At 61.9% G+C, this 16,246-nt stretch overlaps 3 protein-coding genes across 3 annotated transcripts; all 3 read left to right on the forward strand.

The window, feature by feature from the left end:
• Positions 1–280: 280 nt before the first annotated feature.
• On the forward strand, positions 281–8,711 carry LOC128137986 (E3 ubiquitin-protein ligase HUWE1-like; the record flags this gene model as incomplete). Its single annotated transcript, XM_052779261.1, is given in 18 exon segments — positions 281–380; positions 785–903; positions 997–1,050; positions 1,052–1,154; positions 1,258–1,390; positions 2,035–2,237; positions 2,349–2,476; positions 3,507–3,603; positions 3,712–3,861; positions 4,286–4,531; positions 4,952–5,069; positions 5,151–5,291; positions 6,031–6,318; positions 7,173–7,278; positions 7,813–7,930; positions 8,012–8,193; positions 8,276–8,466; positions 8,577–8,711. Coding segments are annotated over 18 exon segments (2,580 nt in total), but the record flags the coding sequence as incomplete, so codon positions are not given.
• Positions 8,712–9,568: 857 nt separating this feature from the next.
• GNL3L (G protein nucleolar 3 like) lies at positions 9,569–13,083 on the forward strand. The gene is made up of 15 exons (XM_052779257.1): positions 9,569–9,652; positions 9,735–9,772; positions 9,888–9,989; positions 10,084–10,200; positions 10,289–10,360; positions 10,441–10,576; positions 10,696–10,799; positions 10,901–11,045; positions 11,124–11,211; positions 11,319–11,491; positions 11,911–12,058; positions 12,212–12,342; positions 12,432–12,553; positions 12,644–12,815; positions 12,940–13,083. Exons 1-15 carry the CDS (start codon positions 9,640–9,642, stop codon positions 12,990–12,992), a joined length of 1,614 nt encoding a protein of 537 aa, XP_052635217.1. The 5' UTR covers positions 9,569–9,639; the 3' UTR covers positions 12,993–13,083.
• A 1,120-nt stretch (positions 13,084–14,203) lies between these two features.
• Positions 14,204–16,246, forward strand: LOC128137981 (non-structural maintenance of chromosomes element 3 homolog). Its single transcript, XM_052779256.1, has 11 exons — positions 14,204–14,222; positions 14,355–14,443; positions 14,547–14,648; positions 14,742–14,805; positions 14,895–14,974; positions 15,048–15,142; positions 15,238–15,317; positions 15,393–15,435; positions 15,527–15,589; positions 15,905–16,019; positions 16,118–16,246. The coding sequence occupies exons 2-11, from the start codon at positions 14,402–14,404 to the stop codon at positions 16,178–16,180; spliced, it is 747 nt and encodes a 248-aa protein (XP_052635216.1). The 5' UTR covers positions 14,204–14,222; positions 14,355–14,401; the 3' UTR covers positions 16,181–16,246.

Below are 16,246 nucleotides of genomic sequence, written 5' to 3' on the forward strand. Positions count from 1 at the left end.
TAAAATTGGATAATATGAACGTCAGCCGGAAAGGGAAAAGTTCGGCTAAAACGGGAACGGGAAGCGGAGGACCGGAACCGGAAACATCAGGATTGGGTTTAGAAGCATCACCTTTGGGTCAATTGATGAATATGTTATCCCACGGCGTTATCCGTCGGAGCGCGCTCCTGACGGAAAAGCTGCTCCGGCTCCTTTCTCTCATATCCATCGCTTTACCCGAAGGAGGGAAAGGGGGTGAAGGGGGAACACCTCAAAATGTCACCCCCGCTGCCACTGGCAGCGGGTGGCGGTGGTCCGGCGAGTCCGGCGATGCAAAGCGGGGAATGTCGGGAATGCGACGGTGGCGGGAGGCGGCGGCGGCGGAGCGGCTGGTGGTGAGTGTTTTGGGGATGTGGGGACACAGGGATGGGAAGTGGGGATGGTGACAGGGATGGGGACACGGGGTTGGGGACATGGGGGATGGGGACAAGGATGTGGGGATGGGGACAGGGATGGGTGTGGGGACGGGGACAGGGACAGGGATGGGGACAAGGACATGGGGACGGGGACACAGGGATGGGCGACAGGGATGGGGATGGGGTCAAGGACATGGGGATGGGGACAGGGACAGGGACATGGGGGCAGGGAGAGGGCCATGGGTGGAGACAAGGACGAAGGACGGGGCTGGGGTCAGGGATGAGGACAGAGCTGGCATCGGGTGGTCGAGGGCAAATCCGGGGGGGTGGTGGCATTTCCCCCCCCGTCCCCCGCCACCGTCCCCACGCATCCCCCGTTGTCCCCCAAGCCAAGAGCGCCAAGTCCCCGGGGCCGAAGGGACCCGAGGGGGGGGGCGGCGGTGGCAGCGCCGACCCCCGGATGGCGGCAACGGGCTTGACCGAGAGCCAGCTCCAACTCTCCGTCGAGGTAAGCCGGGTCAGGGATCCCCCAAATTATTTGGGGGGGGGAGGGCCGTTGACGTCCCCCAAGTGTCCCCAACCCTCCGGCAATGTCCCCTAGGTGCTGACGTCACACTCGTGCTCGGAAGAAGGGTTGGAGGACGCGGCCAACGTCCCTCCTGCAGCTTTCGCGGGGGGACGCCGCCACCCGCGACACCGTCCTGCGGCTTTTGCTCAGCGGCGCCCGGCAGTTGGGGGCCACCCTCTGTCGACAGATTGGTGAGGGACCCAGGGGGGATGGGGGGGGACAACATGGGTGCTCACTGAGGTCATCGCTGGCTCCTGATGATGTCACGGGTCTTTTTTTTTTTTTCCGGTGTAGGGACCTTGCTGGCGGAATTACGGGAATACAACCTGGAACAGCAACGACGGGCGCAGAGCGAGGCTCCTTCTCCCGAGGGGCTCCCCGAGGAGCAGCCCCCCAGCGCCAAGCTCAAGGGGAAGATGCAGAGTCGGTGAGCTCCTGCCTGCCGTTAACTCTGGTCCCTACTGACTGCCCTTGCACTTCCTGTTAGCTCTGGTCCCAGCTGCTAACTCTGGTGCCTATTGATAATTCTTATTTGCTGCTGTTAACTCTTGCTCCTACTGATAACTCTTACTTTTGCTCCTATTGATAACTCTTGCACCTGGGCATTAACCCTTGCCCCTACTGATAACTGTTGCCCCTGCTGTTAACTCTTATTCTTGCTGATACAACTCTCGCCCCTACTGTTAACCCTTGTCCCTACTGATACAACCCTTGCCCCTGCTGGTTAACAACTTTTGCCCCTACCGTTGCCTCGTGTTCCTGCCATTAACCCTTGTCCCTACTGATAACCCTCACCCCGCCATTAATTCTCACCGCTACTGACACAACTGTCACCCCCACTGTTAACCGTTGTCCCTACTGATAACTCCTGCTCTTGCTGGTAACAATCTTTGTTCCTACCAATAACACATCTCCTTCCTGCCACCGTTAACCCTTGCCCCTACCAATAACACTTCTTGTTCGTGCTGTTAACCCGTTGCCCCTACCCAATAACACCTCTTGTTCCTGCCGTTAACCCTTGCCCCTACCGATAACGTTAACCCCGAGCCCTCCCCCCACCTTCCCCCACAGGTTTGACACGGCAGAGAGCGTGGTGATCGTGGCCTCACAGAAGCGGGCGCTGGGCGGGCGGGAGCTGCAGCTCCCCTCCATGTCGGTCCTCACCTCCAAGACCTCGACGCAGCGCTTCTTCCTCCGCGTCCTGCAGGTCATCATCCAGCTCCGCGACGACACCCGCCGCGCGCACAAGAAAGCCAAACAGGCCGGCCGCCTGGGTAAGGGCCGGGAGGGGGCCCTGTTCAACACCCCTCCCCCAAAAATTGTGTCCGTGTGTGTCCCCCCTAATGCCCTCTGTCCCCCCTGTGTACCCCTGTCCCCTCCATCAGGTGCCGGGGGCCTCGGGGCGGCTGGCAGCATCCAGGCAGCCGTCCGGCAGCTGGAGGCCGAGGCCGACGCCATCATACAAATGGTACGTGAGGGCCAGAGGGCCCGGAGGCGGCAGCAGGCAGACACGGTTAGCACGGCCGCCCTTCCTCCCCACCCTCCTCTTCCTCCTCCTCCTCCTCTTCCTCCTCCTCTTCCTCTTCCTCCTCCTCTTCCTCCTCCTCTTCCTCCTCCTCTTCCTCCTCCTCCTCCTCTTCCTCCTCCTCTTCTTTCCTCATCCCATTCCCCCCCTCCATGGCCGCCTTCCCTCTGTGTCCTCCTCCTCATCGCCCTCTTCCTCCTCCTCGCTGTCCTCATCCTCCTCCATCTTGTCCTCCCTCCTCCTCTGGTGCCGTCTCCTCTCTTCCTCCTCTCTCCTCATCTCATTCTCCCCATGGCCTTCCTCCCTCTGTATCCTGCTCCTCTTCATCCTCATCCTCTTCATTGTCATCCTTCTCTTCATCGTCTTTGTCCTCATCCTTGTCCTCCAACTCATCTTTGTCCTCGTTTTCCTCCTGCGCCATCTTTTCTCTTCCTCTTCTCTCCTCATCCCGTTACCCCCATGGCTTTTCTTTGTCTTTGTCCTCCTCTCTCTTCATCCTCTCTCCTCATCCTGTTCCCCCTACAGCCTTCCTCTCTCTGCCTCCCACTCCTCCTCCTCCTCATTGTTTTCATCGTCCTTTTCATCACCATCCTCCTCCTCTTCAGCTTTGTCCTTGTTCTCATTCTCCCCTTCCCCCCACAGCCTTCCTTCCTCCTCGCCTTCCTTTTCTTCATCCTCATTCTCCATCCTCTCTCCCCCTCCATTCCCTTCCTGCACCGCCTCCTCTCTTCCTCCCCCCTCCTCATCCTCACCGCCTTCACCCCCTGCTCCTCCCTCCTTCCTCCTTCCTTCTCTTCATCCCATCCCGCACCTGCTGCTTTTCCTCTTCCTCCTCCTCCTCCCGCCGCTCCCAGTCCCCCCCTGCCCCCCCCAAAAGCTGCCAGAGCACCGGGGTGCCCCCCCCGCAGCTCCTGGGGGGGCGAAGGGGGGGTAAGAGGGGGGGCTGGGGTCCCTCACGGGGGGGGTCCCGGCCCCCTAAACCTGTCCCCTGTCCCCCATTCCCCCCCCCCCCCCCCAGTCGGAGGCCGGGCAGGCGGACAGCGCTCCCCGTCGCGACGAGTCGCCCATGGACGTGGACCAGCCCTCGCCCGCCCCGCAGGACGCCCCCTCCGTGGGTGAGAAAACACCTCCCAGTTCAAACCAGTTTACACTGGTCGGGGTTGGGAGGCGGGGGGGGGGGGGGGGGGTGGTCCTGACCATGTTCATGTTCCCCGCCGCCGCAGGCTCGGAGGGTTCGCAGGGGGGGGAGCGGGACGAACGCCCCCCCGAGCTGCCCCTGCTGAGTGAGCAGCTTTGCCTGGACGAGCTCTGGGACATGCTGGGAGAGTGCCTGAAGGAGCTGGAGGAGTCCCACGACCAGCACGCCGTCCTTGGTGGGTACCCCTGGGATTTTGGGGGGGTCCCCAAGACATCCATGGGGTCCCCAAGACCCCCAAGGTGTCCCTTACACCCAGCGTCCCTTCCCAAACGGGGCAACATCCCTGCAGCCTCGGGGTGCCCCCTGTGTTTTTGGGGTCCCCCCGAAACCCCATATACCCCCTCCCCCAATTAGTGCTGCAGACCCCCTCTCATTTTAGGGGGTCCGCAAGACCCCCAAGGTATCCCCAAGACCTCCAGGGGGTCCCCAAGATGTCCCCCCCCACCCATCACAGGGGCTCAGCCCTCTCCAACATCCCATCCCGAGCGGGGTGACATCCCTGCAGCCTCAGGGTGCCCCCCACATCTTCAGGGTCCCCCTCCTGCCCCCCCCACAACACCCCATATATCGTTGTTCCGTGTGTCCCGACTCCTCCACAGTGCTACAGCCAGCGGTGGAGGCTTTTTTTCTGGTGCACGCCACGGAGCGGGAGAGCAAGCCGCCGGTGCGGGACACGCGGGAGAGCCAGCTGGCCCACATCAAGGACGAGCCCCCCCCTTTGTCACCCGCCCCCCTCACCCCTGCCACCCCCTCTTCCCTCGACCCCTTCTTTTCCCGAGAACCTTCCTCCATGCACATCTCGGCCAGCCTGCCCCCCGACACCCAGAAATTCCTACGCTTCGCTGGTGAGAGGGGCGGGAAGGGGGCGTTTGGGGGGGATTTTGTGGGGTTGGGCAGGGAGCCTGGGGCTCAGGAAGGGGTTTTGGGGGGCTCTGCAGGGAGCCTGCGGCGGTGGGAGGGGATTTGGGGGAGACCTGGGGCTTGAGAATGGGTTTTGGAGGGCTCTGAAGGGAGCCTGGAGCTTTGGGAGGGGGTTTTGGGGGGACTGGGGGGGCTCCTCAAGGGACTTTGGGGGCCCCCGGGCAGGATTTTGCGTGAACGTTTTAAAGTTTGCGGGGGGGGACATGGGGCAGGGGGGAGCGGGTGAAGTTTGGGGTGCCCAGACATGGCAGAGGAAGCCGAATCGTACCTCCCCAGCAGTTCTAGATCAAGACAGGGGGGTCCCCACATTTCGGGGACTCCCCCAAACCCTTCCCCCCCCGCAGAGACCCACCGGACGGTGCTGAACCAAATCCTGCGTCAATCCACCACCCACTTGGCCGACGGTCCCTTCGCCGTCCTGGTTGACTACATCCGCGTCCTCGACTTCGATGTCAAGCGCAAGTATGTGGATGGAGGGGTTTAATTTGTTGGGGGGGGGCGGGTCCCCTCAATCCCTGACACCCCTTCCCCCCCCCCCCCCAGGTATTTCCGACAGGAACTAGAGCGGCTGGACGAGGGGTTGCGGAAGGAGGACATGGCCGTCCACGTCCGTCGCGACCACGTCTTTGAGGATTCCTACCGTGAGCTGCACCGCAAATCCCCTGAGGAGATGAAGAACCGCCTGTGAGACCCCCCCCAAATCCCGTCAGACCCCCACAAATCCCCTCAGCCCCCCCCCAACCCGGCACCAGTGTCCCCCCAGGTTGGGGACACATGGGGAAGGGACCGGGGTTGGGTTTTAGGGTGATGGGGCAGAGCATGAGGGAGATTCACAACCCCCTCCTTAATGGGGTGTAGTTGGGGATTTGGGGGGATCAGGGTTGGGTTTAGGGGTGTGTGGGGACCCCCCAGCACTGTGTTAGGGTTTGGGGGGGGACACATATGTGACCAGGGATGGGTTTGGGGTTATGTGAGGTCCTTGGGACCAGGTTTTGCGGTCGCCTGGGACTGTTACTAGGGGACTGGGGGGGCCCCAGGGGTGGGTTTGGAGTTACAGGAGGTCCTTGGGTCTCCCAGCCCCCCCAGAAACACCCCTAACCCCCCCAAAACACCCCCTAATACACCCCCCAGGCCCACCAAACACCTTCCCAGCCCCCTGAAACACCCCCCAAAACACCCACTAGCCCCCCTGAAACACCCCACAGGCCCTTCAAACACCCCTTAGCCCCCCAGAACACCCCCAGACCCCTGGAACACCCCCTAATACACCTCCCAGACCCACTAAACACTCTCCCAGCCCCCCAAAACACCCCCTAGCCCCCCCGAAATGTCCCCCAGGCCTCTAAAACACCCCCTAGCCCCTCCAAACACCCCCCACCCCCCCCCAAAACAACCCCTATGTGTCTCTTCCCTCCCCCTCCAGGTACATCGTGTTCGAGGGCGAGGAGGGCCAGGACGCGGGGGGTCTCCTGCGGGAGTGGTACATGATCATCTCGCGGGAGATGTTCAACCCCATGTACGCCCTGTTCCGTACCTCGCCGGGTGACAGGGTCACCTACACCATCAACCCCTCCTCCCACTGCAACCCCAACCACCTCAGCTATTTTAAGTTTGTGGGGCGCATCGTGGCCAAGGCCGTTTACGACAACCGTCTCCTGGAGTGTTATTTCACCCGTTCCTTCTATAAGCACATCCTGGGCAAGTCTGTCCGGTGAGAAGGCGGCGGGGGGTAGTGTGGGGCAGTGAACACCCTCAAAGGGGTGGTGAACACCCTTCTTGGGGTTTTAAATCACCTTATGGGCTGTTGGAACACCTTCACAGGGTGTTGAACCTCCTGGTGGGGGGTTAAATCCATCCTTGGGGTGTTGAACCACCCTCATGAAGTTGTAGCAACACTCCCATGGGGTGCTGAACCTCTTATCAGGGTGTGGAACCACCCCCATGGGGTGTTGAATGCCCCTTGTGGGGTGTTGAACCTCTTGTTGGGGTGTTGCACCACCCTTGTGGGGTGTTGAATGCCCCTCATGGGGTGGCGAACCACCCTCACAGGGTGTAGAACACCCCCGTGGGGGTGTTGGACCTCCCAGTGAGGTGTTACAACCCCCTCACGGGCTTTTGAACCCCCATCAAAGGGTGTAGAATGCCATCATTGGGTGTTGAACCACCCTCAGGGGGTGTTCAACCTCCTGGTGGGCTGCTGAACCCCTCTTATGGGATGTTGAACCCCTCTTATGGGATGTTGAACCACCATCACGGGGTGTAGAACAGCCCCACGGGGTGCTGAACCACCTGGTGGGGTGTTGAACCCCTCCTCACAGGGTGTTGAACCCCCTTTTTGGGGTGTAGCACCTCCCCTCCCGGGGTACAGACCCGCCTGCCTCGGGTTGTTGAACCCCTCGATGGGGTCTTAAACCTCCCGGTGGGGTGTTGAACCCCCGTTTTGGGGTGCCGAACCCCCTTTTTGGGGCACTGAACCCCCTCATGCTGTGCCGAACCCCAAGAGTGAGGTGCTGAGCCCCCCCCATGGCGTCTCTGACCCCCCCCCCCCCCCCCACCTGGGCGCAGGTACACGGACATGGAGAGCGAGGACTACCACTTCTACCAGGGCCTGGTGTACCTGCTGGAGAACGACGTCTCCACCCTGGGCTACGACCTCACCTTCAGCACCGAGGTATGTGTCACACCACCCCCCCCAAAACCCCGGGGACCCCCCCCCCAGGGGCACAGGTACCCCCAAAAAACAAGGCATGGGGATGTCCGTGTCATGTGTCTCCCCTACCAAATCTCCCTGGGGAAGGGTCCTTCTGTTTCGGGGGTGTCACCTGTGTCCTGGGGGGGTCCCCAAGTCCCAGGAGTGTCCCTTGTGTCTTTGGGGGTGTCCCCTCTGTCCTGGGGGTGTCCCCTGTGCCCCAGGGTTGTCGTCCCCCCCCTCATTTGGGGTGTCCTCTGTGTCCTTGGGGGTGTCCCCTCTGTCCTGGGGGTGTCCTGGTTTGGGGATGTCCCCTCTGCCCCTCTGTCCTGGGGGTGTCTCCCCTCACCCTGCCCACCTTGAAAGTGTCCCTTCTGTCCCGGGAGAGGGGGTGTCCCCTCATTCCCCACCCCCCCTTCTCTAGGGGTGTCCCCTCTCTTCTAGGGGTGTCCCCTGTGCCCCAGGGGTACGTGTGACACCCCCCTGCCGCCTTGCCCCCCCCTTCCCCGCCCCCAGGTGCAGGAGTTTGGGGTGTGCGAGGTGCGGGACCTGAAGCCCAACGGAGCCAACGTGCTGGTGACGGAGGAGAACAAGAAGGAGTACGTCCACCTCGTCTGCCAGATGCGCATGACCGGTGAGCGTTGGCGGGTTTGGGGGTACTGGGGGGGGGGGGGCAGTCCTCAACAACCCCTCCTGACACCTCCCCCCCCTTCAGGAGCCATCCGGAAGCAACTAGCCGCCTTTTTGGAGGGTTTCTACGAGATCATCCCCAAACGCCTCATCTCCATTTTTACGGAGCAAGAGCTGGAGCTTCTCATCTCGGGGCTGCCCACCATCGACATCGATGACCTCAAGGCCAACACCGAGTACCACAAATACCAGGGCAACTCCATCCAGGTGGGGTTTTAAACACCCCCCACCCCAAAAAATCCTAATTTTGGGGGTTTTGGTAGGTGCTGATGATTGTTTCCTACCTCAGATCCAGTGGTTCTGGCGAGCGTTGAGATCTTTCGACCAAGCGGACCGAGCCAAATTCCTGCAGTTTGTGACGGGAACCTCCAAGGTGCCGCTGCAGGGTTTTGCCGCCCTGGAAGGAATGAACGGCATTCAGAAATTCCAGATTCACCGCGACGACCGGTCTACCGATCGACTGCCCTCCGCTCACACCTGGTATGGGGCTGGGGCAGGGGGGACATTTTTTGAGGCGGGGGGGGGACACAGTGACGTAAGGGCCACCACCCCGGTGACGCTGTTGTGTGTTTCCCCCCCCTCAAAAAAAGCTTTAACCAGCTGGACCTGCCGGCATACGAGAGCTACGAGAAGCTGCGACACATGTTGCTGCTCGCCATCCAGGAGTGCTCCGAGGGCTTCGGGCTGGCGTAGCCGTGGCGGGGGGGGGGGGGGGGGGGGGGGGGGCGCGGCGCGTGACGGTGACAATGATGGCGGCGGGGGGGGGGAACCCCCAAAAACACACACACACCCCCCACCCCCCCTCAACCCTTCCCTTCCCCTCCCAAGGGGGGCGGGCACGGCAGAGATGGCAAAGGATCTCTATAAATATATATATATATTTTTTGGTTTCGTTGGCTTTTTTTGGGGGGGGGGGGTGTTGGTATTTTGGGGGATTTGGTTGGGTTTTTTTTTTTGCCGGTTTGGGGTTATTTTTTGGTCTGTTGGGGGGGAGGGGTGTAGTCTTACCCCTGCCTCCACACACATCCCCCCTCCCCGTGGGGGAGCACAGGGATGGACAACCCCCCCCCCAAATTATATATAAGAGGAGGTTCGGCCCCCTCCCCCACCCCCAAATTGAGAGAAAAAGGAATAAAAAAAGTGCACTCTTGGTAAGGGCAGTCCCGGTCGTTTTTTTGGGGGGGGGGGGGGGGGGAAGATGGGGGTGGTGTCATGGTAGCCGCCATCTTGGGCGGGGCGGTGGCAGGGTGTCGTCGCCATGTTGGGTGTGGGATGGGTCCGCCATCTTGAGCGTGGCTGTGACACGGCGCGGCGGCCATCTTGAGTGTGGCGGTAACCACGGGGGCTCGGCCATCTTGAGTGTGGCCAGCGCACTACCTTCAGCACGGCGTGTCAGCCATCTTGGGTGTGGCGGCCGTCTTGGGTGCAGCAGGAGTCTCACCACAGCGCGGCGGCCATCTTGGGTGTGGCGGTGGAGGCCTGTGGCGGCCATCTTGGGAGTGGCAGCGGAGCACTCTCGCCTCAAAATGCGGTGGTGCTTCACTAACAAGGGACGGAAGTTTCGCCGTCGCGCCGGAAGTGAAGCCGCACTGACGCGAAACGCAGCACCAGAGGCGTGATCCCTTAGCCGTGGGGGGTGGATACGACACAGCCATGACCCGCTCCCGTCAGTGCTGGGGGGGCTGGGGGGGGGGGGAGTCGGGGGGGTTTTGGGGGACACCCCCCCTTCACTCTGCCCCTCTCCACAGGGCGACAAGTCGAAGCTGCCCGAAAGAAGAGGGTCCAGGTGAGGGTCGACTCGCCAAGGGTTACTGCCCTCCCCCACAAAGCCCGGGGCAGCGGGGGGGGGCACCGGTCTGGTTTGGGGGTGCCTGTCCCCCCATACCGTGTGTGTCCTCCAGGGAAAACGCGCAAAGGCAGCGGTTAAGAAGGACCCGGGGGTGCCACAGCTGGGCCGCTTCGCCGCCCACGTCCAGCAGCAGAATGAAAACAGGCAGAAAAGGGTAAAAAAAGAAAGAAATAGATCAATGGGGGAGGGGGGGGGAAGTTTGGGGATGCCCCCCCGGGTTTTGAACCCCCCCCCCCACGTCCCTGCAGGCGGCAGAGGCCCAGCAGCGTCGGGAGGAGGCCCGGGAGACGGAGGTGGGACGGCGGCGGAGCCTGGCCGGGTTGCAGCATGATGCCCTGCGAAGGCAGCGGGAGTTCGAGCGCAAGGTGGGATGTTGGGGTACCCCTGTTTTTTGGGGGGGGGGGTCCTTCAGATAGTGGGCTGCCCTCCCCCATAACGCGGGGTGTCGCGTAGGAGGTGGTGACGACCCAGCCTGACACGCAAGAAGAGGCCTCGCTGCGGCAGTACGGGAGGGAGTTGCGCAAGGTGAATCCTTGGAGGGGGGGGTGGCGGGGTTTTGGGGGGGCGGGGGTCTCCCCCCACCCTGAACCCCCTTTTTTTGGTAGGTGTTGGCAGCATCTGATGTGGTCCTGGAGGTGCTGGATGCCCGTGACCCCCAGGGCTGCCGCAGCCCGCAGCTGGAGGCCGCCGTCCGGCAGGCCGGGCACCGCCAGCGCCTGGTGCTCGTCCTCAACAAAATCGGTACGGGGCAGGTGTTTGAGGAGGGGGAGATTTATTGGGGGCCATGGGGGTCCCTGTTTCCTGTACATGATAGGGAGACACCTTTTTTTTGTCTCTTTTTGCCACCCTACCACCCCCAGATCTGGTGCCGCGGGACGTGGTGGCGGCGTGGCTGAAGTACCTGCGAGCTGAGTTCCCCACCGTGGCTTTCAAGGCGTGCACGCAGCAGCAGAGCCGCAACCTGGTGGGGTCGCTGGAAGGAAAATGAGGGGGGGTTGATTTATGGTGGGGGTCACAGCAGGGACACCCCCTCACCCTGATGTACCCCCCACCCTGACCCTACAGAAGCAGAGCCGGCTGCCGGCAGCGACGGCCCCGGAGGAGGTCCTGGCTGGGGGGGCCTGCGTGGGTGCCGACTGTTTACTCCGCATCCTGGCCAACTACAGCCGCTCCGGCGAGGTGAAAACGACCATCACCGTGGGTGTCGTGGGTGAGCGGGGGGTCTGCAAGATGGGGCAGGGGCAGGTTTTGGGGATACACTGCTGATTGCTCCCCCCCTGCCTCTCAGGGTACCCCAACGTGGGCAAGAGCAGCCTCATCAACAGCCTGAAGCGGAGCCGGGCCTGTGGGGTGGGGGCTGCACCGGGTGTCACCAGGTGAGCCCCGCCCCCCCGGGGGGAGGAGCCTGCACTGACCCCACCCCTCCACGTGGGAGGGATTTATGAAGCCCCACCCCCTCCCCCTTGACCCCACCCCCTCTTAGGTGCTTGCAGGCAGTGCAGCTGGACCGTCACATCCAACTGTTGGACTGTCCCGGAGTCATCATGGCGACGGGGGCCCCCCCCGCCGCTGCCCCCCTGAGGGGAGCCCTTGCCCCCCAACGCCTACGGGACCCCCTGAGCCCCGCCGCCGCCATCCTGCGCCGCTGCCCCCCCCGAGCAGGTGGGTGGGGGAACCCCCCAGGGGGAGTGGAGACCCCCCCTTGGGGGCTTAGGCCTGTCACCGTGGTGACTAAGGGTGTTGGGGACCCCCCCACTGGGGGCTCAGACCTGTCACCATGACGCCTAGGGGTGTTGGGTACCCCCCCTTGGGGACTTAGGCCTGTTGCTATGGTGACTAAGGGTGTTGGGGACCCCCCCTTGGGGGGACTAAGGGTATGTGGGGACTCCTTTTGCTGTGGCAACGGTGAGGGTTGGGTTGGTTTTGGGGGGGGGCTCCCCTCTTTTGGCATTTCCACCCCATTTTGGGCCCAAAGTGGGGAGCCAAAGGGAAGAGTGTGGGCTGCAGAGTGACAACAGCCTGGGAGGAGGTGACAAGACCCTGTGTGTGTGTTATCCCCTGTTTCCCCACCCCAAAACAGCTGAGCGAGCTTTACGGGGTCCCCCCCTGCGCCGACCCCCGGCAATTCCTGTCCCACCTGGCCCGGCGACAGGGCCGGCTCCGTCCCGGGGGGCTGCCAGACCCCCACGCCGCTGCCGTGGCCCTGCTGCGTGACTGGACCAGGTGGGTGAGTTGGGGGAGGAGCTGGGGGGGTCTCCCCACACCCTGAACCCCTTTTTAGGGGGCTAGAGGGGTGTCCCCACTCCCTGACCCTCTTTGGGGGGGGGCTGGAGGGGATCTCCCCACTCCCTGACCCCCCCCCCTTTTCTGCTGCAGCGGGAAGATCTCCTACTACACCCACCCCCCTGAAACACAGGGGGTGCAGCTGGAGGCCCAAATCCTGACGACTCTGGGACCAGCGCTTGACCTGGAGGCACTGGAGAGGGGTGATGCCGAGGCGCTGGCAGGTGAGAAGTAGGGGATCCCCCCCCCGCTTTGCACACTGGGGTGACACACCCCCCCCCCAAAGCTCACCTGACACCTCCCCCCCCCGTAGCTGTACCAGTGACGGTGACAGGCATTGGGCTGTCCCCGTGTGTCCCTGAGGTGGAGGAAGAGGAGGAGAAATCCGGCGGGGAGGAAGAAGTAGCCATGGAAGATGATGATGGCGACCTGGAGGTGCAGAAAGAATTGGGGGTTTGCTGAGGGATTGGGTTTTTTTGGAGGGGGCAGGGCTGATGAGTTTATCTTTGATGCCTTCCACCCCAGCTCGGCACGGTGACGGTGGAGCTGAAGCCCCGGGTGAAGATGGCAGGCAGCGGGGAAGGGTCCGCACCCCGTGCCCCCCGTTTGGAGGAGGTGGCTGCCCTCCACCCCCTGTTACAGGGCCAGGGGCTGCGGGCTGCCAGCAAACGGAGGAAAAAGCTACAAAAAAGAGCGGGTGAGTAAAGACACCTCCTTTTCCCAAGCCCCCAAAACCCCTGTGAACTCCCCAAAACCTCCCTGACCCCCTCCAAAATCCTTCTGATCCCCCCCCAAACTGGGACTGTCCCCCCATCCTGCAGAGAAAATCGCCACAAAGCTTTCGGAGACACTGGCGGCGGCCATGCAGTTCTGAAGGCAAGGTGTTTGCAGCAAAGATTTATTATTTTTTTAAAGCAAGAAATGATTAAAAAAGCACCCTTTTTTAAATAAAAGCACGGGCAGTATGGGGATGCATCTGGGAGGTACAATTTTTGGGGAGGGGCGGTTCTGGGGGTCTCCCAACCTGGAGGTCGGATTGTAGAGGCTTGGGGGGCGGGGGGGGAGGAGAGGGGCCCCGAAATCCCTATGGAGGTTTTGGGGGGCTCATCCCATTTCATCAGCTGGGGGGGGTCACAGAATAGGGATGTGGAACCCCCCCCCGATTTTGGGGGGAGCCCTGTTTTTCCAGCTGACTCAGCAAAGGCAGTGCTCAGCTAGTAAACCCCAAAATTGGGATCAAGGGGGGGCTCAACTGTGGGAGGGGGGGGACAGTCGGGGGGGGGGGTCCAGCTCTATTATTTAGCGTACTCTTTCTATTTCTTAGCCCTTCCCAATCTCTTTGGGGCAGCCTATACCCCCCCTTGACACCAAATGAGCCACCCCAACCATACAGAGCACCCCAAAAGCCATCCTGCATCCCCAGCGCCACACCCCACTGCTCCCCAAAGCCCCTTGTACCCCCCCAAAAGGAACAGGGTCACCCCCTAAAGTTCTCCACCTTACCCCTTCACGGTGTCCTCAGCTGCACAGGCAAGTAATGAAGGCTTCCCTGGGGTTTTGGGGTGCGGGGTACCCCCCACACACACACCGCACGGGGATGGCCGTGAGCAACGAGCTTCCCTCAGCCTCGGCCGCCATTTTGTTGCCTCTTTCTCCCCCTCAGCGGAGGGCTCTGGAGGCACAGGAGCAACAGAGGTGCTTTAAATACTTTTATTTAGGCGAGGGGAAGGGTAAAATCGGCCATTTTGGGTTGTTTGGGGGAGTTTTTATCTCGTTTTTAGCGGTGGATGCGAGGCGGTGCTGCCGTTTGGTGCCATTTTGTCTCCCTGAGAGGAGGGGGGAGGGGCGGCGCGCGCGCCTTTTTTGCCACCTGAAGGGAGGAGGGGGGGGTCGCGAGGCGCGCCTCGAGGCCGCCGGCCCACACGTGCGAACGGGGGGGGGGGGGCGGAACGAAGCGCGGCGGCCGCTCGCCCAATCGCGGTGCGACAAAAAGGGGGTGGGTGGGGAGAAAGGAGGTGCTCGGGCCAATAGGAGGCGGGGCGGGTTGGTGTGGGCGGGGCCGCTGCTGGCGCATGCGCAAAGGGAGAGCCGGCGCGCAGGCGCGGTGTGAGGGAAGCGGGTAACGGCGGCGGGGCCGGGTCGTTTTAACGGGCCTTGGGGGGAGTTGAGGGAGGGTTCTGTGGCTTGGTTGAAGCGGGAGAGGCGGGAAGCGGACATGGGGAACGTCTCTTCGCAGTTTCAGCCCTCCTGGCGCTTCTTTTCTCCTCAGAGCTGCTGTGAGAAATGTCTCAGAGGAAGCGCAGTAGAGGGTCGGGTTTGTCTCAGGTAAAAGGCTGCCTCCTCGCCATCTCTGCCTTCTTTCTTCCCTTTTCCACCTGAGTGTGGGGTTCCCCCTCCACAGCAGCAGTATCTTGGTCTTTCCCTTCAGGGGGGTGATGGGGATGAGGATTTTAACCAGAGCCAGATGCCAACGCACAGCCAGGTGCAGAGGAACCTGGAGAGGCGCTCCCAGGATCAAGTGAATCAGAAGGTGGGTTGAGGCAATTCCCTCTTCTGGAGTGATGTATCTTATCTTCTCTGTTATCACCTAGTTCTCAGCCTTTCCCCCATCTTCGTCTCACAGGTGAGCGAGCTGGTTCAGTTCTTGCTTGTGAAAGACCAGAAAAAAATCCCCATCAAGAGAGCAGGTGAGTTTAGGGGACCCCAAAAACCTTAGTGCCCTTGGGGAGCTCAGGCATCCAGGGTCTCTCAGGGATTCCCTCCCCTTTTCCTGTAGATATGCTGAAGAAAGTCATCCGGGAATACAAAGATGTCTACTCAGAGATTGTCAACCGGGCAGGGAAGATCCTGCAGCAGGTGGGGGTATTTTTTGGGGCAGGGCGGGGGGGGGGAGAAACCCCCTGCTAGATTAACCCTTTGCTTTTTGCAGGTATTTGGGTTGCAGCTGGTGGAGATTGACACCAAACACCATATGTACATCCTCACCAGCGACCTGCCCCGCGCCGAGGGGGAGCACCTGCACCGGTGAGGGGCTACTGCTGGGTGAATTGGGCGGGGGGGAGCAGACCCCATCAGTGTGTGTCACCCACTCACGTGGGTGACACACGTCTCTGCTGCAGGGACAACCAGACAGCAAAGCTAGGGCTCCTCCTCATCATTCTCAGCTTCATATTCATGAAAGGCAACACAGCCAAAGATGGTGAGCCCCCCCCCCCTTTCCGTACCCCACTCCTCCTTTGTGCCACCCCCCCACCACTGACACCCCCTTTTCCAGGTGCTGTCTGGGAATTTCTCCGCCGGCTCCGGGTGCAACCAGGGTAGGATATTGGGGGGGACATGCACATATACAGATAACAAGGGGGGATGGGTCTCGTTGCTGCCGCACCTCGTTAACCCCACCGCCCTCAGGGAACGACACGAGGTCTTCGGTGATGTCAAGAAATTGGTGACAGAGGAGTTTGTTCGGCAGAAGTGAGTCTGGGGATCCATTTTTCCAGACTGTGGGGGTGGGGGTGTCCCCCCCGTGCCTTTTTCCAGACCCTGGGGTCCCCCGTGTGTCCCCCCCGCAAAAACCCCGGTGCGCACAGAGCAGCCCCGGCGCCAGTCTCGGCTGGGCTGTTTATACCGCACCGCAGATCAAAAAAAAAACCCCAACCTGCGCCCCCCCCCCCCCGCCTCCCCCCAGCGACTTGAGAGGTCTTTCATGGGGCTGGGGAGCGCCGGACAACCCCCCTGGGGTCCCCCAAAAGGCACTGGGGGGTTTCACCGTGCCCCCCCCCCCCGCAGGTATTTAGAGATCACCCCCATCCCCCTGACAGACCCCCCAGAATTCAGTTACCAGTGGGGGCCGCGGGCGGCCAAGGAGACCTCCAAAAGGGACGTGCTGCGCTTCGTGGCAAAGGTGAGGCTGTGTTGGGGGGTGGCCCTGGGTTTTGGGGGGGGGCCTGGGGCTCGATTTAACAACCCCCCTCTCTTTTTCCTCCCGCCCCCCTCCCCCAGATCCAAGGGAAGGATCCCACGTTTTGGATGAGCCAGTACAACGAGGCCGAGGCCACCCCCTGACACCCCCAAACCCTGGCATTCCCCCCCCCCAAAATAAAGGTGTCCTTTTGGGGTGCAGCCCTGCAA

This window comes from Harpia harpyja (assembly GCF_026419915.1).
Source record: "Harpia harpyja isolate bHarHar1 chromosome 26 unlocalized genomic scaffold, bHarHar1 primary haplotype SUPER_26_unloc_1, whole genome shotgun sequence".
Lineage (NCBI taxonomy): Eukaryota > Metazoa > Chordata > Aves > Accipitriformes > Accipitridae > Harpia > Harpia harpyja.

Bases quoted from the DNA above. Each gene is read 5' to 3' on its own strand.
- GNL3L (XM_052779257.1), top strand. The intron at 9,773-9,887 runs GTGAGGGTCGAC...TGTGTCCTCCAG, and splicing joins CCCGAAAGAAGAGGGTCCAG to GGAAAACGCGCAAAGGCAGC. The intron at 12,816-12,939 runs GTGAGTAAAGAC...CCCATCCTGCAG, and splicing joins AAAGCTACAAAAAAGAGCGG to AGAAAATCGCCACAAAGCTT.
- LOC128137981 (XM_052779256.1), top strand. From the start codon at position 14,402: ATGTCTCAGAGGAAGCGCAGTAGAGGGTCGGGTTTGTCTCAG. The intron at 14,649-14,741 runs GTGGGTTGAGGC...TTCGTCTCACAG, and splicing joins AGGATCAAGTGAATCAGAAG to GTGAGCGAGCTGGTTCAGTT. The intron at 15,318-15,392 runs GTGAGCCCCCCC...CCCCTTTTCCAG, and splicing joins AGGCAACACAGCCAAAGATG to GTGCTGTCTGGGAATTTCTC.